Below are 22,974 nucleotides of genomic sequence, written 5' to 3' on the forward strand. Positions count from 1 at the left end.
TCTTTAATTGTATTTAGAACAACTTTTGCACGTTCATATGTTTACTTCAAGCACTTAATTGTAATAGTCCAAGCCCACCGCTAGTCGGTATTGTCATTTTCAGGCTTCCTCTCAAGATTTAAAACTCGTTTGCTAGGGAGAGGTTTCCACAACCTTATAAAAATTGCTTCGTTTCCCGCTCCAACCGATGTGGGATCTCACAATCCATCCCCTCTGGGGCCCAATGTTCTCACTGACATCCTCTCTCCAATCAATATGAGATCTCACATAAATAACTCTTAGTAGAAGCATAAATTATTGAAAAGATAACTGTTTGGGGAGTCGATAAGTTAATTCCTGTCAATGTGTATTTGCCGGGTTGTCCACCTAAACCCGAGGCTGTTATAGATGCAATAACAAAACTTGTAAGAAAATATACCGAGAAATCTGAGAAGAATAGCTCTTTCTAGATAATGAATTAAACAAAATTTTAAATGAAAAGTCAAATGAAGTAAAAATTGTAAAATTACAGCGTGGCCTCGCCAACAAATCGGTAATTCCATAAGCTATGGTGGGCTTGCAAAGGATAAACAGGTAATTTTATACGCTAATTCATTAAGATGTCCAAAATTTAGGTCATCCACCACAATAAGAAAATAAATAAATAAATAAATAAATAAATAAATAAATAATAAAAATGGAAATCGCAGGTGACAGGATATTTAAGAGCTTTTCGAATGGATAAAAACCGTAATTTCAAAATTTGTTTGCTAACGAGGGAATCATCGTCGTTCGTAGGAGAACTAGTGCGAGAGTTTCTGAAGAACAAGCTGGTAAAGGAAAGAACAAGAGAATGTCCGTGTTCGAGAGCATCGGACTAGGGTTGGCTTTTCGAAATGCTACTTCCACTTGCAACTTTCTATCTAATCCAGGAATCTTCCTCAAATCTGTTGCTTCAAACCGTGAATTTCAGCAAATTTCACTTCGTTCTCGTGCTATGCTTTCTGAAAACGGCCATGAATCTATGTTCGATGCCAAGAGTGCTTCTACACCGACTGCAACCGACGCCAAGGGCTCTGGAACCACTGCTAGAAGTCGTCGATTGCTTAAGCTTCGTGAAGAGAAGCGAAAACGGGAGCATGATCGTCTCCACAATTATCCTGCCTGGGCGAAGTCTCTCTCTCTCTTTTCTGTATGATTGTGTGTTAGCATTTTTTTTTTTTTAGTGTATTCGATTGATAATGAAATCGCCGGTAAAACGACAGAGTGTTAGAAGATGCCTGCAAAAACGATGCGGAATTACGCGCTGTTCTTGGCGATAGCATTGGCAATCCAGAGGAAATGAGGAAAAAGGTATATCGATTTGGCTGATATTCATCTTCTTCAAACATTTACTGCTTCCAGCTTTTGATATTGTGTAAGTTTTTTTAATCTATTATTCAGATTGTGACAAGAAACCTTAACAAATTGCTTAAAACTTGTTTGCAGTATATTCGCGATGTAGGATTTAATGTTTCCTTGATATATCTTTATTCATCGGTATGATGTCTTAGAAGATAAGCTTGCGTCGAGTAGGACTATCATTATATCTTGTTGATATAGTTGAATATAATTTTGTTGGTCCAACATTTCTGAATATTGGTGCGTACTGTCATGAACGGATGCAGATGATATCACGGAAGCTAGGAAAATGTTATTTCTGGATAATCAACAGGAATACTTTATTAGTTGCCGTTTCATAAGTTGCTCATTTGATTTTTATTCTAGTATTGGATCTTTATATTATATTCTTCCAAGATCAACTTAATTATCACACAACATTTTGCTGGAGAAGTTTCTCATATGACTAATAATTCGTATACAAATGTGTTGTTCATCAACTTATTTCGCATCTATTGTCAATCACAAGCCATTAGTTTCTACCATTAGTTTCTTACTAGAGTATCAAAACCAATCTGAATCTCATGTATCAAATACTTGTCCATGTTGCCATTCACATAAGTGATAGAACTGATGAACAGAATAAGCTTGTTTCTCTGAGGTATCAGGCAGTAAAGATAAAGCTTCTAATTTTTTATTTTTTTTTCATGAAATTCCTGTTAAACAATGGCATTTTCTTATTTTTGTGCTTGATTACATCTTCCAATGTGATTGTGGCAGGTTGAAGAGAGAGTTCGGAGGAAGGGTAGAGATTTCACAAAGTCAAAAACGGGTTCCATCCTTGCCTTCAAAGTCAGCTTTAGAGAGTAATTTTTTTTTTATATAAACGCCCCTTACTTGTTTATCATCCTTTTTGGTCCTCACTAGTGTTAGCTCATTTCCAGCGCCAAAATCAAAGCCTAATTCTCCATAATACAAGAAAAGATTTCACCACATTGCCAATTCCATTTTTTCTTGCAATGAACCGTTACTTATCAAATGTGAATTTGTTCTTCTCAATTGCTCAGGTTTCGAATCTGTTTTGAAAAAAAAAATGTTTAAAACCTGAAAGGTAGTGTTAATTCAACAAGTTCTCCTTTAAATAAAGCTGTATCTTAATTAAATAAGTTTTTAGTATGGCTTCCTTACATGATAGGATTTTGTTTCAACTTTGGGTTTTCCAAATGTGCAAGTCATGAATTTTTTTGACGTGTTGTTTTACTTTTTTGGATGTAGTTACTGCTTTATGGGTACTGGCAGTACCATGGTTAAATGATGCTTTTCTTACCTTATCAGCTGATATGAGGATGGGAATATGCATTCTCGTTATTTATTTGATTTTTGGTTTTTGAAAATTATGCTTGTTTTCCTATCATTTCTCTACAATCCCAGGATACAGTGATATTGGAGTTCTGCTAACTTTGAACATCCTCTGTGGCTGATTTTGTCCTCGTTTCTTGATTAACTGATTTTTAAGTTTAACCATGGTTTTTTCCACACTTAACATTTATTTGTACCTGTACGCTGTGTCTGGTGAATCTTTTAGGCATCCTTAAGCTGCTAATGAATTGAAAATTATGTTGATGTGGTGGCAAATTGTTCATAAGACGTTCGAACTTTACCATTTTAAGTAACTAACCATCCTTTTTCCCTCTGTTTTTCTGCATAGCTTCAATCCTCTCGATTCCTACATATGGTTTGAGTTGATTGGATCACCATCTGATCGAGATGTTGATCTTCTTGGCAGTGTAAGTTAATTCTTATTGCCACAGAATGGTTTTCTTTATCAGAATTTTTCTTTTCCTTGACCCGCATAAATTTTGAAAATGACCATCTTCCACTTTCCCGCCACTCTCTGTGCATCCCTGAATGACTCTTAACTTTCCTTATATTCTGTATAACTTACATTACAAGTAACCATGCAGGTTATCCAGTCATGGTACGTCATGGGTCGATTGGGGGCCTTCAACTCTTCAAATTTACAGGTTAATTCATATATCTTTTAACCTAATTGATTTATTCTTCATTGAAGTGTCCTACCCTTGTTAAATTAACAATCAACCCAACATCTTAAACGGATGGGTTTTGGTAAATTTAATTATATCAACATTCCAACACCTCCCCTCACTTATGGGCTTGAAAACTTGTAGAAGGTCCAACAAGACCTCTCTAATAGTTAAATCATTAATCAACCCAAAAGCTTAAGCTAATGGATTATGGTAATTTAATTATATCAACCCTCCAACAACCCTAATGATCTGAAGCCAATTACATTTTTTTTTTTTTTTTACCTATATCAGAAATCAAAATTAATTCTCTTGGTAACTTCATTACTTATTTATTCGAATGAAGGGAAGGCCTTTTAGCCAGTGTTTTCATTATTTTCACTTGACTTTTTGACGTGTGGGGATAACATTTACATTATGAATGTATCACACAACTACTTAATTGTTTTATCAGCTTTATATGGTTGAAAGTAGGTTCTCTAGATCTTTTCTCTAGATCTCTCTATTTATTTATTTATTTGCAAAGGAAAAACACGTTCAATTGTATATGAATTTGGTTATTTAGAAGCCAATTACTGATTCCTTTCCAAAGAAAGGGATAGCTCAACCAACCTGGTTAGGTGGCCTGTCTCTCACACCTCCTCCTAATGACTTAATGGGACCAAATCTACGGCTGCTGAGTGAATTCTTGAACAGTTGGAATAAGAACTTCAATGAATCATTCTTCGAACTCATATGAGAAAGTAATTGCAGGTGGCGAATTCATCGATGGAGTACAATCCTGTGTATGATGCAGATAAAGGGTTTAAAGTGATGCAGTCATCATTTCATGATATCAGTGATGTTGAGTTTCAGGACAACTGGGGCCGAGTTTGGTAAGAGTTCTTGGAATTAACTGTATTTCCATTATTCAATCTCAATGTGGAAAATTCAAACAAGTTGTGCGATTATGTGTGGCAGGGTCGACCTCGGTACGTCTGATTATTTGGCCATTGATGTCCTTTTGAACTGTTTGACTGTTCTGAGCTCAGAGTAAGTTTGTCTTCTGGACGATTACTTGTAAAGATTATAAAGGTTATAGGTATGCATCTAATTAAGGAACCTGTTGACTTTCTCACTTTGAGCTACAGATATTTAGGTATCCAACAAGTCGTTTTCGGGGGACGTCGAATGGGCGATTGGGAAGAAGGAATGACAAGCCCCGAATTCGGGTACAAGTTTTTCAAAGTCTAACTTCTTTTCAATCTACCTTTTCTTTTGAAAGGAACGCTGCATGTATATAATGCCCTAAATGGTAACTCCAACAATTTCTGTCCTTAGCGCCTCTAAATTTCCAGGAATTGGTCCCTTCAACAGTCTTCGATGGTTATACAGGTATCCAAAATACAAACGAGATAGATGTGTTTATTGTCCCTATTTTTCTAAGTTCGGATCCCAATAAGGGAAATGGATAATTTATAACAAAGTTTTAGTGTTATTGATTATTAGGTAGACTAAATCTTCGTCTAAACTTGTGCCGTAAAAGTAGGAAGTTCTTAGCCTTAAATTGCGTTAGGTGGAGAATCTCTTGCATTTAGAAAATTGAAAATTTGGCCTCAACGCTCACCCCCATGAGAAAGGGACTTCTAAATTGGCCCCTTACCTATATAGCAGCTTTCCTAAAAATGTCACATTCTCTAATAAATTTTGAACTTTTTTTTATCTTATCTATCTTCTTTTTTCTGTCCCATACCAATAATATTGATATGAATCCCATTTTTTATAACAATTGTTTAGATGAATCAAATAATTTCTAGATGTTAAATATCAATATAAAAATAGTTACAAAAAGGTCTACTTTTGTGTATATATATATGTATATATATATATGTATGTATATATATATATGTGTATATATATATATATATATGTGTGTGTATATATATATATGTGTGTATATATATATGTGTGTGTATATATATATATATATATATGTATGTATATATATATATGTATATATATATATATATATATATATATGTATGTATGTGTATATATATGTATATATATATATATATGTATGTATGTGTATATATATATTATTAAACAGTTCTAATGGAACACTAGTTTACTTGTTAAGGCCTAATTAATCAGTACTCCATTATTGCTCACACCCTGTTAAGGAGCCGTTTTAGTTCAAGGTTGTCTAGAAAATAACCTGTCTAGTGTAACATGCCGCGAATACTCTTGAAAGAAAGAGAGGGCGGGTGGAAGGGCCCTCGCTCAACGGATAAAAGTGACTAACGGGATATTACTAAAGAGTAGAACTAATTTAATTTTTATTAATCTTTTAGTTTATTTTGCAATAAATTTTAATTTTTGAAAATAAAATAAGGTATATGATAGGAGTAAATTATATTAAATTTGATATACTATAAATATATGTTTTTTTTTTTTTAAGAATAATAATATAGTTCCTGGTAAAGTTTCTCAAGCCTATCCAAAAACAGATAATTTTTCGGATTTAATCAAAATTAGTGTAAACATAATACACGAGATCGATCTGTCGGACAGATATTACAAGAAAGAAGGGTCTCGGTCGACAAAGACATATATAAACATAATACGAAAATACAGCACAACTAAAATATTGAGAAACAAGTTGGAGTTAGAAAGAAGGTAGATATGGTGTGTACAACAATTAGGGTAAAAAGAAAAGAGAGGGTAAAATAGGTTAGCCATAAGAAAGAAAGAAAGAAAGAAAGAAAGAAAGAAAAATAGAATCACTCTCCTTCACCACATATATAAGAAACGAGGTGGTTTATGAGATGACGGTTCTCCAAAACCCAAATCATCCAAATCCAAATCCAAATTCAAATCCAAACTCGAACCAAACTCCTAACTCCTACTACATTAGCTTTTCTCTGTTTCGGTATGTGCAGAATTAGCCAGTCGTCAATAAAAATGCCCTGTACATACTTTTACTTCTATCGACCAAAGATGAAGATGAAGGCGAAGATGAAGGCGAAGCCGAAGGAGGAGGATGAAAGTAGGTTCGTTCGAACAGAAGAGATCATGTGCTATGGGAAAATGGCACATTCTCTCAAAGAACAGCAGAGCTCCCGTTTTACCTCTTTTACCCACCACCCTCACAACAGATTGTTCCATAGGAAAGAGTGTTTCAATCTTCAATATGGGAACTCTCTCTCTCTCTCTCTCTCTCTCTCTCTCTCTCTCTCTGTCTCTCTCTCTCTCTCTCTCTCAAGGCAACCCATACGGAGAGGATACTAAAAGTCCTCTACTCTCCTTATTCTTCTTTTGTCACTGAAATTCCTGCAGTGCGAGATTCAACTCCTGTGCTGACTTTGCTACCGATCCCCTTTTTCTGTGCCAAAACAAAAATAAGGGTACCGCAATCGCATAATTGTCCCAAAAGTTTATAAAGTTTTGGAAAAAGAAAAGAAAAAAACATGCAGAAATGGTGTGCATTAACAGTGTTTTCTGAAGTTCGCAAATAAAAATCGAGTAAAAGATAATTTTTTTAATATTTCTAAAACTTGTTTGTGTAATTTTTTTAATATTTTTTTATTCAAATACCTTAATATAATAGAGGAGTGTGAGTTTAGTGTGTAATTTTGGAAGGTTATATGAGTGTCCTTTTCTAAAAAGACCATGCTATTTAAGAGCATTTTAATTAGTGCTTCTAAAATTAGTTATAAAGTGCTTTTAGTTCAAGCTATAAATTAGATGGAGTTAGAGATACCTTATGAGGGCTGGCAGGCAGCGCTTGACTTTTTCAAGCTCGATGAAGCAGAGATTGCATCGCTCCAACCTAGAAACGCCCATTTTACACAATCAAGACATGATATCTAAATAAGTTCTAAACTAATAAAAAGAAAAAAGTTGTAAGATACCTTTGCTCTGCCTCAATATTTACGCCGACAGATGAAGTTGCCGATAACGTTGAATAAATCACCGAACCGAACGTCCTCACCAGCTTAAGAAGCATTTCCATAGCGATGTCCAAAAACCTATAGTTCCAGGAAATGAAATGAAATGAAATGAAATGAGTAATTCAACTTTTGTCTAAAAAAGAAAGCTTCAAATTCAAGTAAATGTCTGAAGTTTGCGAGTCTACAGCCTTAAAGTCACAAAATAAGTTTTTCAAAACCGAAAACCATAGAAAAAATTTATCAAATATGGAAATTTGCAGGTGTAGCCCTTTTGAATGTGTGCAGGAGCCCGTGAGAGAGAGAGAGAGAGAGAGATGAAACCTATCCAAGTCACTTTCAAGGAGGCTAGAAAGAACTGGCAGAATACAACAGCAGATATCCAGAGTGATGACTTCAATTTTGTCGGTCAAAATACTAATTACATCAGCAGCAACCTGCATCAACAGCAATCCGATCCGAGTTAAAGAAGCTAAACTCAGAAAATACTAATTAAAAAAAAAAACTTTATTCCACTTCAAAGAACAAGATATACTTACTGCATGATCAGCCATTTTCTCCATCGCAGACACCGCCCCTTTAATGTCATGTCTTTCCCAATATCTATAGACTGCCTATAAAAAGAATAAGATGCAAAAACGTGCACATCATCATCAAGCTTAAACTTCAACTGCAGCAAGCGACTGACAACAAAGCCAGCGGGCAGATGTCGAGAATCTCATGATTACATGTTACACGAATTGAGCAATAATGCTTTTTACGCTTTAATGAATACTACACTCTGATTCGACAATGCCAACTCATGTAACTTTCCAAGTGAAGTAAGGCCTCAAAAAGTTTCTTGAAAAACTCTATCCATTATGTTCTAAAATAATGATGAGAATTTAACAAAAGTGTAATACAAATTTATTCATACAGGCAATTTTGCTGATGCATTTAACATGATAAATGTGTAAAATACGAGTTAATTGTTTGCAAACGTAAGCATGTGTTGGTTTAGAATTGAAGGCTGTCATTACTTGCAATTTTGCTGAACGAGATTGCATCGAGTTGATGAATTGATCATGTTGTTGTAGAACATTTGCTATGATATCCTCATCGCTTGTAGGTGCTACTGTTTCCTTCTCCGGAGATCGACGATAACCTCTCTGTAAAAAAGTTGGATTAAAGAAGAGAACAAAAGAGTAAGACCCCGTGAGAGTTCAAAATTTTTAATCAGTATGTCATTAACTTTTTAGTCACAGTTATTTTCACAATCCACAATCAATCACATTTCAAGGAAGTTACAACTCGTCGTAATGTACCAGTTCTTGGCCATAGTACGGTCATGAAAAGGGATATACACTTACGAACAAGAAAAATAGTTCAATTCAAATTAGGTCATACCCCGTTATTTAGTGGAAGACTGTCCAATGCAGCTGCTCTTCCAGGGGAGGCATTAAATGTTGACCGGCTAAAATTAGCTCTTTCTCTTTTCTCCCAATCTACACGAGAACGCATTCTCCCTGAAACATAACCACTTTTTAAATGTAAGGCGTCAGTTGTTGTCAAGAGAAAAAAAAATCAATAACTAAATATGACAAAACCTCCTCTTGTAGCTTCTGGAAAAGCTCCATCTCTGCTTATTTTATGCCCTTGAGATTCATCTAGAAAAAAGAGAGAACACAAAGAAATAGGAGAACATCAAAAGTATGTTGATAGACTAAAACTGGCGAGCCAAAACAAAGACATGCAAATGACATCATGATCATAGCCCAAAAAACCTCCAAATAAACATGCAACATGGTTACCGCAACCTATCATAAACATGGTCAGTTGTTCCAATCAAATGAGTATGAACAAATATGAAATCACATAAATCAAAAGACTAAATTAACAGATAATAGACTCATCAGTGAGGTAGCAACTGCCGTAAGTTGAAAATTGATGATATAAAATGGTTACTACATAATGTAACAGATAATACCTTCGTGTTTGTAGCTTGCCGTTGACTCTTTTGTTTCTGTTTCATTCTTACCAGATCCAATATGTCTTTCTTCTTTTACAATCTTCTGTGGAGCAGATACTCCTTGAATTGAACCAATACCATGCAAGGAATTCCTATTATCTGCAATGTTGCTCATATCAGCAGCCTTCAAACCTCTGGATTCAGAAAGGATAGAGATGGTTGAATTATCAACTTCATCTCTACCACTTGGAAACCTCCTATTAGTATCAGTAGTTTTTGATAGCAATGGTGCTGGAACTGCTCTTCCAGCAACATCAAGTTCCTTTCTAGAATCATCCTGCTCATGCCTTGAATTTGTCCTGGAAAGTGGCATTCCCCTTCCAGCAACATCCAATTCCTTTCTAGAATCATCCTGCTCATGCCTTGAATTTGTCCTGGGAAGTGGCATTGCTCTTCCAGCAACATCCAATTCCTTTCTAGAATCATCCTGCTCATGCCTTGAATTTGTCCTGGGTAGTGGCATTGCTCTTCCAGCAACATCAAATTCCTTTCTAGAATCATCCTGCTCATGCCTTGAATTTGTCCTGGGTACAATTACAGGTATCACATCTGATTTATTGAAGATAGGGTTGTTGAATGTTGAAGTGGCCTTCACAGAGTTTCTCTTTGGTACCACTGCATTAGGTACTGCCACCGAGCTAACCGAATTAGCCTTTGGGCCAGCATTTGAACTGACCCTTTGGGGAGTACTTGGCCCATTTCCTGTGGCTTCAATCAGTACAAAAAAGAAAATCAATGATGTATACTCCAAGACTCCATGTTCTATAAATGGAGAGGTTGTGCCAATAAAAAAGGATAATTCAATACAACGGGTAGTTCTAAAAAGTAACAATAAGAAGTAATATTGAAATCCTACAAATGACAACAAAAAAGACAAGATAAGGAAATTACTTACATGACAACGGTTTTGGATCCTTGACATCGGCATTTTGAGAAACTGACAATCTTCCCAATGTTTTAGTTTCCTTCAATAGTGGATCAGAAGTTTGTGATACTGATAATCCACCAAAATTAGCCTTGGCATTGTTCTCATTTTGCAGTGATAGATTACTGCTGGATTTAGGTTCTGAGCGACCATTTAATCTGTTAACGTTATTAATTGCATAGGGCTCTGTACGCTGTGCAAGAGGCAATGAAACAAAATTACATGAGTTAAAAAGAAACGCAAACAACCTGGAAGAATAAAATGGCCTTTCTCTATACAGAGTACGTATGGATCATTGTACCGTAATGTCTACAACCCACACTCCAACACAGTTCTGATTGTATGAACAGCCAAGAAGTTTTCCCTCGTGAACATTAAGATCAGACAGCCTAGACCAACCAACTTCCACTCCATCATGACATCGTATTGGTTCCCATGAGAAAACCTATTACGTAGCACCATTGTATAAATGTGAAACAAAAATTGAAAAAGATGTTGTTCTATAGAGATGAAAAACCATTTGCACAAAAAAGAAAGTTACCTTCAGACTTTCATGCAATCCACAAAGCAGTGTCCTCCCATCAGGATTAAAAGTTAAACAACGGACTCCACTGGTCTGACACAGAAACAAGAATACGAGATGTCTCAGAAGAAAATAAAAGGCAGTCATCGACAAAAATGCTCTCCCTTACGTATAGTTATTCAAACGCCAGAGAAATAAAAATTCATTTGACAAGTACCTCAGGTCCAGCTGAACCAATCAACTCAAAGGTTTCCAGGTCCCAAAATTTAACGGTTTTATCTGCTGAACCTGATCGACAAAAAGAAAATTAAGACAGGATTTAATAACAAGCAGATCTAGTGTTTCATATATGCAAAATTAGCTAATTTAAATTTTTCACACAATTGTTTTTTTTTTTTTCATATCAGTACACTAACTGCAATGAAATTTAAATCTTCTTTCTGATACAAAATTAATTATTTTTCTCCTTGTATGGAATATCTCATCGTCTTTTTGTACTTTCATATTCATACTTGGACAAAAAGCCATTACATTAGAAAATTGGAAAACTTGAATTAAGACAAGTTGACCATCTTTGACTAGTAAGGCTACATAAAACATCGTTTGATGAAAGTTCCCAGAGGGCCTTGGCAACCATCTCAATTCGGTGGCTAGATACCTCCTCTTGTATCTTGACTAAAATATAGAAAGAAAAATAAAATAAAACAATAAGAGAAAAATATGTGTTCAAAAATACGAAAAAGGAGCCCCATCTGCCCAACTGTAAATGAAAAAAAGATCAAAACTACAAACACTATTGTATCCCAGGGTAGAAAGGGAGGGAGGTATTAAGAAAACACCCTTGTAGCTTGGTTGTCATTCAAACTGGTCGAGAACAAACATTTTTCTTTCCCTCTTTCTCGATGAGAAAGAAATATATAAGCATTTACACATTCTTCAAATATTGTTAATGATTCTATGGGCAAGAAAGAGAGAGGAGAAGAGAGACAAAGGCAAAAGTGCATAACAAACCTGTGGCCAGCAGAAACTCATGAGGGTGAAAGTCTATACACTGAACCTGACCCTCGTGGCACTTGAAATCATGCAACAACTTTCCAGCAGTCAGATCCCAGAGCTGTTAAAATAAGATATATTAGAAGGCTCTTTTTAATAGGAAACGATAATTCGATGAAAATAAAATTACAGATTTTGCATGAGAATAAAATGTCCAATTTTCTAGAAATTACATAATAAATATACAATTATTAATACAATTTATACAATAGAGAAAAAGAACATCAAAACTGTATGTAACTCAAAAACTAAAAATTTAACTCAACAAGCAATAAGATAAGCACTATCAAATTTGCATTCAACTAATCTTTTATAGTTTCCCACCAACAAAGCCCACAACTGACCCAATTTGGCTGAAATCCACATAGGCCACAAAACCCAGTGAATAAGTCAAAAGGAAGAACCCACAACAAAAGAACTCACAGGAGATGGTTTAAACCAACACAATGAAAACTCAAAATCACCATCTATCAATAGTTTCATTCTTCTCCATCAAACACCAAAAACAAGACCAATGTTTTTCCACACACAAGCTCCTTCATGGCTAGGTGTGTATGGTACAAAGTGATGTACAAACCTAACTGAACTAAAGCATTCGATATATATAAGAGATCAAACATATACCATTTAAGCACATGAATATCACCTGCTGGTAAAATAAAGGAGAAAAACAGCTAAAGAGGACAAAGGCTAGAGAGCGGCAGGCATGTGAAAAAAAAAGAACTAAGAAAACAGTCAGAGTGTTAAGCGACTTGTCCTTGGTGAGCACATCTAAGCAAATTATGAAACACTAGTACAAGACAGCTCACTTGGCTCCAAGCAATACATCAAAGTCGTTTGTGCCCAATGCTTAGACACTTCTAGGAAGATAATCGAGGAAAAAAATTCAAATAAACAAATTGTATAAACAACATTACTAGATATTTATAAAAGAATGGGGACTAGATTCCTAGCTCCAAACTATCTCTATTACCAGGGGAAATACAGAGAAGAGCTAATGAAGGAAAGGTATTACGGACTCCTTTGTTAGTGAGGACCAAAAACAAATCACAAAATGGTTAATAAGGTCAATATTTTTTCTGGTATGAGAAATGAGACTAATATGGTTACACTTGCTCCATAGGTTTGATCGGGAAAGAACTTGCTACTCTCTTCCAAAAAAAGACAGTGATATCATGAAACTGAACTACAAGGAAAACGATTTCTAACCTTCACCGTGTTGTCTTCTCCACCAGATACAACCCAACGACCATCTGGAGTAAATCTGATTGCATTGACCCCTCGAGTGTGACCTTTGTATGTGTGGATACATCCTTTCTTCCTGATATCCCATATCTTAAGATTTGTATCCAAGGATCCAGAAGCAAAGAATTCCCCAAAGGGATGAAAATCCACAGAAATGCAATTGGATCTATGACCAGTAAGTGTTCGAACAACTAGGAAATATCACAGGAGGAATCCAGAAAATGAAAGATACAAGTCAACTCCACAGTACAATTATCCAAGGAAATCAACATTACAATATTGGAAACTGTCAATAAAGATGAAGGAAATATGTTGAGGTAATTGAAAGCATACTTTTAGCCTCCTCCAAATCCCAAAGCTTAATTGTGCCACTAGCAGCCCCTGCAGCTACCAATACTTCTGATGAGTCAAAGCTTACAGAATCTATTCCACTCGTATGGCCAGTCAAACTCTGGATGTGAAAGTACAACTAAGCGTAAGTGCAAAGAAAAATGATATTACAAACACCGCACCTTTAGGTACTTGGTTTAAGCGAGTCTGCATCAATGTTCTTTGAACTTAAAATAGCCTAATCTGTATCTATTAAATCCTATTTACCACAGTGCGCATGGAATTCTTCTTCTTTTTTTCTTTTTTTTTTTTTGGACGTGGGGGGAGATAATTGTGAATAAAATTAATTGCATGTTGTTTTTATCACAAGAAATATTAGAAGTGCAAGAAAAACATCAAATAATTGGCTTGTCGAAGGATATTTTTGTTAACTTGAGAAGAAATTAATAGAGCACAACCTCTGTACTCTACTGTAACCGAGGTGAAGAATAGGAAACCATTAACGGCAGAAAATGAAACATACCAGTATGGCGTTGGGTTTACCGATAGCCCAGAGATTGACTTTGAAATCTTCACCCCCTGTGACAAGAACACGAGATGACTTCCTCCCAATCTTCAGGCAATTCACAGCGGAAGAATGAGCCACAAATTCTTCTGTATAAATAATTGTTAAGGCAAACTGGTAGGAGAGTTCCCCGGCCTCCAATTGTAAGGCAGGCCATTTCTAATTAGCAAGCCATGAACTCAAAAGATTCGCACTCACACAGAGATCTGATGAGGATACGAAAATGAAAATCGCAAAGCGAAAATAACAAGGCAATACAAGCAGATCGAGTCGAAATAACAACACTTCATTTTGAGATTTTAAAATCCCTAGATGAACCCTGGGACATTGAGAAAGGATACGTAGCTTGTACGCCCGTTTGGTAGTCATGGCATGTATAAGAAAGAATTTAGGTCCACAATTGCATCAGAGCGCGAAGAAAACCTAGAAATTGAAATTGCAACAGCGGCATTCCACTGCGCACATTCCCAAAAAATTTGAATCCGAGAATAGCGCAATAATTAGTGACACTGCTTCATCAACTACTTCCAAGAACCGACGATCTCCACTGCAACATCTTAGATCTCAAAAAGCAAACTCCACCTACTCTTCTACCACCGCTCCCAGCACCAAGCAACGTCACTGTAAACACAAATTTCCAAAGGAAAAAAAAAAAAAAATTAATCAAGAAACCTCCAACATCCAGATCAAAGATAGAAAAAGAAAACACACACAAACAAGCAAAGAAGAAAACCAGAAAAGAAGACTCCTCAGTTTGCTTCAAGCAAGTCAAGAAAAAAGCACAACACGCTACGCTTCCAACTCATGCTACCTTCATCTTCCTCCACACTCACACACATTAACAAAAACCGCAACAAAAAAAGCAAAAAAAAAAAAAATCCAAAACCAAATTTCAAAACACGAAAACAAGCGAGAGAAAGAACCAGTACAGTATTTGAGACACGAAATTCGAAGTTTCAAGCGTCGGCCAGAGTTCAAGAGACGGAGACGACGGAGACGACGTCGATAAACACTTCGCTTTCCTCCACCTACAACGGTACCGCCATGGCCATATATCCCGCCGAAGTAAAAAGCTCCTTGAGAGAGAGAGGCAGAGAAGGACAGAAACCCAAAACTCAATTTCAAAATGAAAATTAATAATAAAAAAAGAAAAAAAAAAAAAGAATTTGATAGAGAAGAGAGTGAGGCGCTTTCACGTTTCGTGTCCCCTCCCTCTCCCTCCCCCAACTAATAAATAAATAAATAAATAAATATTCATATTGTTTTTATTCAAATTATTAACAATTTTTAAAAATTAATTGTAATTTTCTTTTCTTTTTGTTTAATTAATTTTAGGAAACACTGAGAGGGAAATTGTAAAAATAAATAAATAAATAAATCATTTTTTTGAAAAATGAAGAAGCAGCGGTTTTGGTCAGCGTGAAAGCGACGCGCCACGGACTGCTCCCTGCAGAGGTTAATGGGCCAGCCCAAACCTTAATGGGCCACTTGTATCTAATGGCCCATTTAGTTTATTAGTTTATTATTAAATTTTGAATTTTTTTAATAGATATTATTTTCTTATAATGTGATTTTTAAAAATATATATATTTATAAAAATTAAATTCAAATTATAATTTAAAATTAAATAAATATGACAAAATTATCAGGAATTCAATAAACATAAAAGATAATTAGAACAAAATTAATAAAGTTTTAAAAAATTAAATTCGGTTAATTTATTAAAATTAACTAGTTTTAAGAGATTTTTACTACAATTTTAATCTCATATAAATTTAAATTTGGGGTTAAATTTTAGAGTTATGGATAAAAATTAATTAATTTCAGGGAAAATTGATTTTTTATTTATTTTTATTTTTTACAAATAATTTAAATTGCAAAAGAACTATTCTCCCTCCTCTTCTAATTTAAAATTTATGAAAAGGCAATACCGTTAACCCACCACTTTGTTCCCAATGCCTTTTGACGCATTTATTAAACTTTATATATATTAATTAATTAATTTATTATTATTATTATTATTATTATATTTGTTACAATTAAACTTTACTAATTTCTTAATCACTCATTTATTCAAATTCTTCTTTACTTTATTTATAATAATTTATAATCATTTTTTTTAATTAATTCGATAATTTTATAATTTTATGTAATGTCCCACGTTGGTTGGGAAGGAGAACAAATCACCCTTTAATGACGGTGTGGAAACCTTCCCCTAGCAGACGCGTTTTAAAGCCTTAAGGGGAAGCCCAAAGAGGATAATATATGTTAGCGGTGGATCTGGGCCGTTACAAATAGTATCAAAGCCAGACACCGGACTATGTGCTAGCAAGGAGGCTGTTTTTCGAATGGGCTAGACATGAGGCGGTGTGTCAGTAAGGACGCTGGTCTCAAAGAGGGTGGATTTGGTGGCGGACCCACATCGGTTGGAGAAAAAAACGAGTGCTAGCGAGGACACTGAGTTTGGCGGCGGTCCCACATCGGTTGGAGAAAGAAACGAGTGCTAGCGAAAGAAGAAAAAAAAAAGTCAACTTACCCATTTTATTTTTAAAAATATATATATTTAAACTTTATTTATGTTTATCCACATAAAATTAAATTAAAATTAAACAAAAATATCTCACCATCTTCCTCTGTGGACCCCACACAAATTCCACTTTGTTTTTTTTTTTCTCTTTTTTTGAATTTCAAAATAATTTCTTTTTTTTATATTAAAAAATATATATAATGTCGGTGATTGGAAACTCTAATAATTAGTGGGGAAAATCACAACCACTTTGGAAAATTAATATTGAGCCTTTTATTTTATTTTTACTTTTATTTTTATTTTTATTTTTATTTTTATTATATTGTATGGTTTATTATAATGTTAAATAAGCACCACATAAAAAGCGCTTTCCAGAGATATTGTTTGAATGTGACAAATGAATAATTGAAACCATATAACAAACATTCAATAATTAAGTTAATTATTACTGTATTATAAGATTTAATCTAATTTAATTTAATTTAAAGTATGATTTGATTAAATAGATATAAATAAAGGTGTTCGAGGATTTAAATTCCTTGCTCGAACCAATAAAATAAGTGTTCAAATATTGATGTTTATTTTTGTCGAGATCGAGACGGAGATTTCCCGCGAGAAATTTGCAGAGTCGGGTCTCTCGTGAATAATTTTTCTTTGTTTATTATTCTTTAAAAAAATTATTTTAAGGTTTTCATTTTTTAATATAATATTTATTTAATTTTTTTTTTAAAATATCTAATTTTGATATTATATATTACTATCAATGTCTCAAAATTATCTCAAAATTAACTCTTTATTTAGCATAACCAAAAAGTGTATATTTTTTTAATATATGTTGAAAATATATTTTTGTTAGGCGGGGACGAGGAATATAATCATGTTCTAGCTCTATTTATCTAACGGGAAAATAATGTTTCTCACTCCTTCCCGTATTCTCCATTAAAGCAGGGAATCCACTCCCCGTTCAGGGATGGTCCTCGACCCCACAGGTAAAATGGACATTTCTAGATACCCTCGCCTGACGCCATTCCTAGACCTGTTAGATGGGCTTAATTGCTTTCGTGACAAGAATGATTCATTTAGATCGACATCAGAATTCACATCAGAAAGAGAATTCAGTTCAGTATCTTTCGAAGTTTAAGTTCATAAAAACGCTTTCAAAAAGTCAATACATAGATTGAACTTGTAAATACTCTATACTTAAAAAAAAAAAAAAAAAAAAAAAAAAAAAAAATCGGGTCAATTCTCCAATTAGATCAAACTTTAACTTGTTACACAAGTTTGTTTGGTTTGCTCAGACACTCAAAATATTTAATGCTAAATTATTACAAAACCTGAAGGGTCACTAAAGTGGTCACCGAAAACGGTACTTAGAGATGCCGCCAATTACAAAAGATGGATCGTTAGTTACTCTAATGGTCGGCGGCAACAGTAGTTGCACGATAACCATTGGTTACCGACAGCAATAACACAAGGGTATTTTAGTCATTTTCAAATATCATAAAATTTTGCGATGATTTCAGTTCTCAAACACTAAAACGACGTTTTTTTCTTTTCAAAATTAAACGCTTAAAGGGTAAATGACACGGATCTAATCCGCACCAAACGAGACAAATTGGTTGGTTCATTCATTTCACAAGGGACCTCTTTCATGAAAGTGCAAAAACATAACATTATTTCATCATAAAAGGTGGTGGACGATATTTGGTACAGGTTTGGACATTTTGTACCAACTGACAGCCAAGAATCTCGCCCAACCCTAAGTGTTTTAAATCATTTTGTATAATGTAATAATATTTAATTTTAAGATCAAATTTATTTATTGGACTGCTTTAATGTCATATTTTGAAAATAATTTTGTCCTAATTAATTATTTTATATAATTATCTGATTCTATTTTTTTAATAATAAGTATTTTAATTATAACAAATTTTGTAGAATTCTTTATATAAGTGTGGAAACATCTCCCTAACAAACGCGTTTTAAAATCGTGACGTTGACGACAATACGTATTAAGCTAAAGTGGACAATATCTGTTAGCAATGGGCTTGGACTGTTACGAATGGTACCAGAGCTAGACACTAAACAATGTGTCAGCGAGGACACTTTGGCCTCTAAGGGTGTGAATTGTGAGATATCACATCGATTGAAGAAAAGAATGAAACATTTCTTAGAAGGATGTGGAAACCTCTCCCTAACAGACGCAATTTAAAATCGTGAGGCTGATAACGATACATATCGGGACAAAATGAATAATATCTGATAGTAGTAGTCTTGGACTGTTACAAATGATATCAGAGCTAGACATTGAGCATGTGCCAACGAAGATGCTGAGTCACCAAGGTAGGTGGATTATGAGATCTCACATCTGTTGGAGAAGAGAACGAAACATTCTTGATAAGAATGTGGAAACCTCTCCCTAACAGACACGATATAAAATCGTGAGGCTGACGACGATACACATCGAGCCAAAGCGGACAATATTTACTAACAGTGAACTTGGACTATTTACAAATGGTATCATATCCAGACACTGAGCAGTGTGTCTGCGAGTATGTTGGGCTCCCAGGGGGGGTGGATTGTGAGATTCTACCTCAGTTGGAGAGGAGAACGAAACATTCCTTATAACGATGTGAAAACCTCTCCTTAACCGACACGATTTAAAATCGTGAGGATTACGACAATACGCATCGAACCATAGTGGTGGGCTTGGACTGTTACACTTCTGTAATTATATCATCTCCTCCATTGTTTATCGGGCTTTCGTTGTGATAGCCTCATAGGTACATTATTATCCTAAATGTTGATTATATTCATGAAGGTCGTCTCTATATCGAACTCCGATTCTCATATACGAGATCGTGCATGAAGACAGAAAACTAATTTTCGAGGAGAGCTTAGCAACAATAAGAGCCGACCTTCATGAATATAATTAGGTGTTGATGAAGGTTAAAGGTCTTCATTGGGGAAATGAATTGATATTGAAGCAAGAAATTTACCCAACTCACATCAGTTAAAATGACAATCCAAATGATTTCTAACCCATGTCAGATGAAGTGGTTAAACTTGTCAGACAAAGGTTATTTTCCTTATAAACATGGTAAAATCAACAAAACAAACCATGGTAAATAACACCATATGCTCCTACTGCTACAGATTAAGGCAATAATGAAAACAGATGTTTCTCTCAAGTATTGACTGTTCTTCATTGTCTCAACTCAACTAATCAGGCATTCATACGACATCCGCTAAGCTCGAGGTTAAATTACGCTACTACGCTATGGAATGTACCTCTATAACTTACCCTTTGTCAACCTTGAGAGTTTCATTTTTTCTGCCATCAGTTTCATGTGTAGTGTCACAATTGCACTCTTGTAGCCGTAGGATAACGATTGTGTGACACTTGTTCTAACCCAACGAATATGTCAGTCGTGAGAAATTCGAGCTTTGCGGACAACGTCAGCGTATGCTCGAACCTCAAATCACGTTGGTGAGAAATGTTTTAGAAAACATGAGCAAGGAAATACATTTGAAAAGAATAGAAGACATCGTTATATGGCTATAACCAAATAAAGAAACATCATAACTTAAATAGCATATAAGTCAGGGTAGGAAGAATTGACGATTAATCGTATCTTCCTATAGTACATTTTGGGACATTTTAGCCCTGACGGGTGTAGACATGATTTTGGTGAACAGTCATACACCCCCCTATTGACACAGCAAGAAATAGTAAAAACCTATCTAAGATGAAAGCATGTAAAATGGGGTTTGTAATGGGCATGCGGCCATGAACAACACGTCCCGAACAAGCATGACCGGGACATCCAACATGTAGTCATAAACAACATGCCTTGGACAAGCATGACCGTGACACTTAACAAAGACCAAGACCAAAGACGAAGGACGCTCTTTAGAATTGAAAACTTGATACTTCACACAACAAATCTGAAAATTTGCAACAATCTATGTTGACGAAAATTTATTAAATATGTCATGCTGGTAGAGAGATTTGAGAATCGCTTATCTAATGTAATGCAGGAGATCAAAAGCATGCAAAGATGTATAAAATTCTACACCCATCTCATTCCACTAAGAAAACATATTAAGCTTTCAACAAGAAAACAACAAATTAGTTCTTGTATGCTTTTCAGCAATCTTAGGGGCTTTGTCCCCAAACTTCATAATGAGATTCATCCTTAAACACCTCTAACTTTAGAACTCGGGTCCATATTGTACGACTATAGAACAAATCATCTTCGAGTAAGGTCGTTAAAACACCTCTAACTCTCCCCACTCTTATCTGCAGGGTGCATTTTTTCATCTCATCTAGAGTCATTCATGTTCATCACTTGAGCTCTTTTGAGCTATGGCAGAGGTCATCATGTAGAGTTATTAAATAAAATAACGTGCACAATATGCAAATTGCAATTATTTCCATGATAGCAAAACACAATCCAGTTGTGAGATCTCACATCGGTTGAGGAAGAGAACGAACTATTCTTTTATAATGGTGTAGAAAGCTCTCCCTTGAGACGCGTTCTAAAAATCTTGAGGGGAAGCCCGAAAGTGAAAGCCCAAAGAGCTAGACACCAAATGGTATGTCAACAAGGACGTTGAGCCTCGAAGGAGGGTGGATTATGAGATCCCACATCGATTGGAGAGGGAAACGAGTGCCAACGAGGATGTCGGACCTCGAAGGAGGTGGATTGTGAGATCCCACATCAGTTAGAAAGAGGAACGAAACATTTCTTATAAGGGTGTGGAAACTTCTCCCTAACAGACGCGTTTTAAAAACCTTGAGAGGAAAGGCCAAAGCAGACAATGTCTACTAGCAATGGGCTTGGGCCGTTCCATTTCCAATAAATACGACAAAGGCATTCATTGTTAAGTTTCTACTACAGAATGGCAACAAATTGGCACTAGAAAGAAATCAGAAGTTTCTACTACAGAAGTTTTCTAAATGTATGTATGATGTAACGACAAGCCTATTATACACCTTATGAGGCTAATTATCGGTACAATTCAATTGGTTTTTGTGAAACTCTTCACACAATCAGTTCATGTAACAACCCAAGTCCACCGCTAGCAGATATTGTTCTCTTTAGGCATTTTCGTCCGGGCTTCCCCTCAAGGTTTTAAAACACGTCTATTAGGGAGAAGTTTTCACACCCTTATAAGTAATGTTTCGTTCCCCTCTCCAACCAACGTGGGATCTAACAATCCACCCCCCTTGGGGGCCCAGCGTCCTCGCTAGCACACCTTCGATGCCTGACTCTGATACCATTTGTAACAGCTCAAGCCCACCGCTAACAGATATTGTCCTCTATAAGCTTTCCCTTCCGAGCTTCCTCTCAAGGTTTTAAAACACGTCTACTCGGGAAAGGTTTCCACACCCTTATAAGGAATGTTTTGTTCTCCTCTTCAACCAATGTGGGATTCTCACCGTTCAATTTGGACCAAGCCAACTCAAAACTACCTAATCAACCATCCATTAAACCAGAATGCAAGAAGTAGCTACAACAATTTTTACAATAATCATATTAACAAATAACCCAGTATTTAAGAACCATGTTTCTGGCACTCTTACACTTATTCAACTTGTTAGTACAATAGCGTACAAAGTCAATATGGGTCCGACATTTGTTAGACACGTATTTGAACACCTTGTAAGCATACTAAGTAGACACATAACAATATACCACAAAAATAATAAATGTGAGAGCAAAAGAAATCAAACTAATTTTTTAAGCATATAATTGAATCAACTCATTGACACAATTTCCATCTTGTAAGAAAATGATATTCGTTTTAATAAACGTGTCTTTCCGTGTCCATGTCGTGTAGTGTCTGTGTCTCGTATCTATATCTATTCGTGCTTCGTTTTAATAAACGTGTCTTTCCGTGTCCATGTCGTGTAGTGTCTGTGTCTCTATATCTATTCGTGCTTCTTTGCCAAGTATGATCCATGAAATAGGTACTCACTCCATACCTCAAGTCTATACTCCCTTAATAATCATCTAAAGTAAGGCTTCCTATTTCCTCCCACTAATTCTTATCCTCATCAGTAATTAGTCACTGAAATTTCTTATTCAAAGCAAAACATGAACTGCAGCAGTCACAAGAATCAAGTAGGCATTTATCTTCACACTAGAGGTTGAAACGGTTAGACGAACACGACTCTCCACAATGGTATGATATTATCCACTTTGAGCATAAGCTCTCGTGGCTTTGCTTTGGGCTTCCCCCAAAAGGCCTCATACCAATGGAGAGAATATTCTTTGTTTATAAACCCATGAGCATTCCCTAAATTAGCCGATGTGGAACTTTCATCATCCAACACCTCCCCTTAATCGAGGCTCGACTCCTTTGGAGTCTTAGTCATTTTTTGACTGCCTCCGTGCCTTCAAGGAAGCTTGACTTCTTTTTCTTTTTGGAGTCATTTGTTCGACATTTGAGGATTTA

At 35.4% G+C, this 22,974-nt stretch overlaps 2 protein-coding genes across 3 annotated transcripts; one reads left to right on the forward strand and one right to left on the reverse strand.

The window, feature by feature from the left end:
* The first annotated feature begins 718 nt into the window (after window positions 1-718).
* On the forward strand, window positions 719-4,881 carry LOC111801693 (structural maintenance of chromosomes-like protein, putative (DUF3531)). The gene is made up of 8 exons (XM_023685800.2): window positions 719-1,152; window positions 1,245-1,332; window positions 2,140-2,225; window positions 3,068-3,146; window positions 3,324-3,383; window positions 4,158-4,279; window positions 4,365-4,436; window positions 4,535-4,881. Exons 1-8 carry the CDS (start codon window positions 833-835, stop codon window positions 4,635-4,637), a joined length of 930 nt encoding a protein of 309 aa, XP_023541568.2. The 5' UTR covers window positions 719-832; the 3' UTR covers window positions 4,638-4,881.
* Window positions 4,882-5,960: 1,079 nt separating this feature from the next.
* On the reverse strand, window positions 5,961-15,174 carry LOC111801690 (katanin p80 WD40 repeat-containing subunit B1 homolog KTN80.4). 2 transcript variants are annotated; one of them, XM_087126984.1, is made up of 19 exons: window positions 14,912-15,174; window positions 14,324-14,603; window positions 13,941-14,071; window positions 13,421-13,538; window positions 13,052-13,278; window positions 11,801-11,903; window positions 11,007-11,077; window positions 10,808-10,882; window positions 10,568-10,711; window positions 10,237-10,459; window positions 9,300-10,049; window positions 8,920-8,979; window positions 8,720-8,838; window positions 8,353-8,481; window positions 7,873-7,947; window positions 7,658-7,770; window positions 7,298-7,414; window positions 7,147-7,215; window positions 5,961-6,768 (listed from the first exon to the last, which is right to left on the reverse strand). In XM_087126984.1, exons 2-19 carry the CDS (start codon window positions 14,349-14,351, stop codon window positions 6,705-6,707), a joined length of 2,616 nt encoding a protein of 871 aa, XP_086983110.1. In that variant the 5' UTR covers window positions 14,352-14,603; window positions 14,912-15,174; the 3' UTR covers window positions 5,961-6,704. The 2 variants fall into 2 exon arrangements, with proteins under 2 accessions (XP_086983110.1, XP_086983111.1); XM_087126985.1 differs by lacking the exon at window positions 14,912-15,174 and adding an exon at window positions 14,716-14,879.
* Window positions 15,175-22,974: the final 7,800 nt, after the last annotated feature.

This window comes from Cucurbita pepo, chromosome 9, assembly GCF_057944985.1.
Source record: "Cucurbita pepo subsp. pepo isolate OVF chromosome 9, ASM5794498v1, whole genome shotgun sequence".
NCBI lineage: Eukaryota > Viridiplantae > Streptophyta > Magnoliopsida > Cucurbitales > Cucurbitaceae > Cucurbita > Cucurbita pepo.

Coding starts and splice junctions, on each gene's coding strand:
- LOC111801690 (XM_087126984.1), bottom strand. CDS start 14,351: ATGACTACCAAACGGGCGTACAAGCTAC. Junction 11,078..11,800: donor TGAGTTTCTGCTGGCCACAG/GTTTGTTATGCA, acceptor TTTGTCGATCAG/GTTCAGCAGATAAAACCGTT. Junction 7,415..7,657: donor CTTGAAAGTGACTTGGATAG/GTTTCATCTCTC, acceptor CTGGAACTATAG/GTTTTTGGACATCGCTATGG.
- LOC111801693 (XM_023685800.2), top strand. CDS start 833: ATGTCCGTGTTCGAGAGCATCGGACTAGGGTTGGCTTTTCGAAATGCT. Junction 1,153..1,244: donor AATTATCCTGCCTGGGCGAA/GTCTCTCTCTCT, acceptor GTAAAACGACAG/AGTGTTAGAAGATGCCTGCA. Junction 3,384..4,157: donor TCAACTCTTCAAATTTACAG/GTTAATTCATAT, acceptor AAGTAATTGCAG/GTGGCGAATTCATCGATGGA.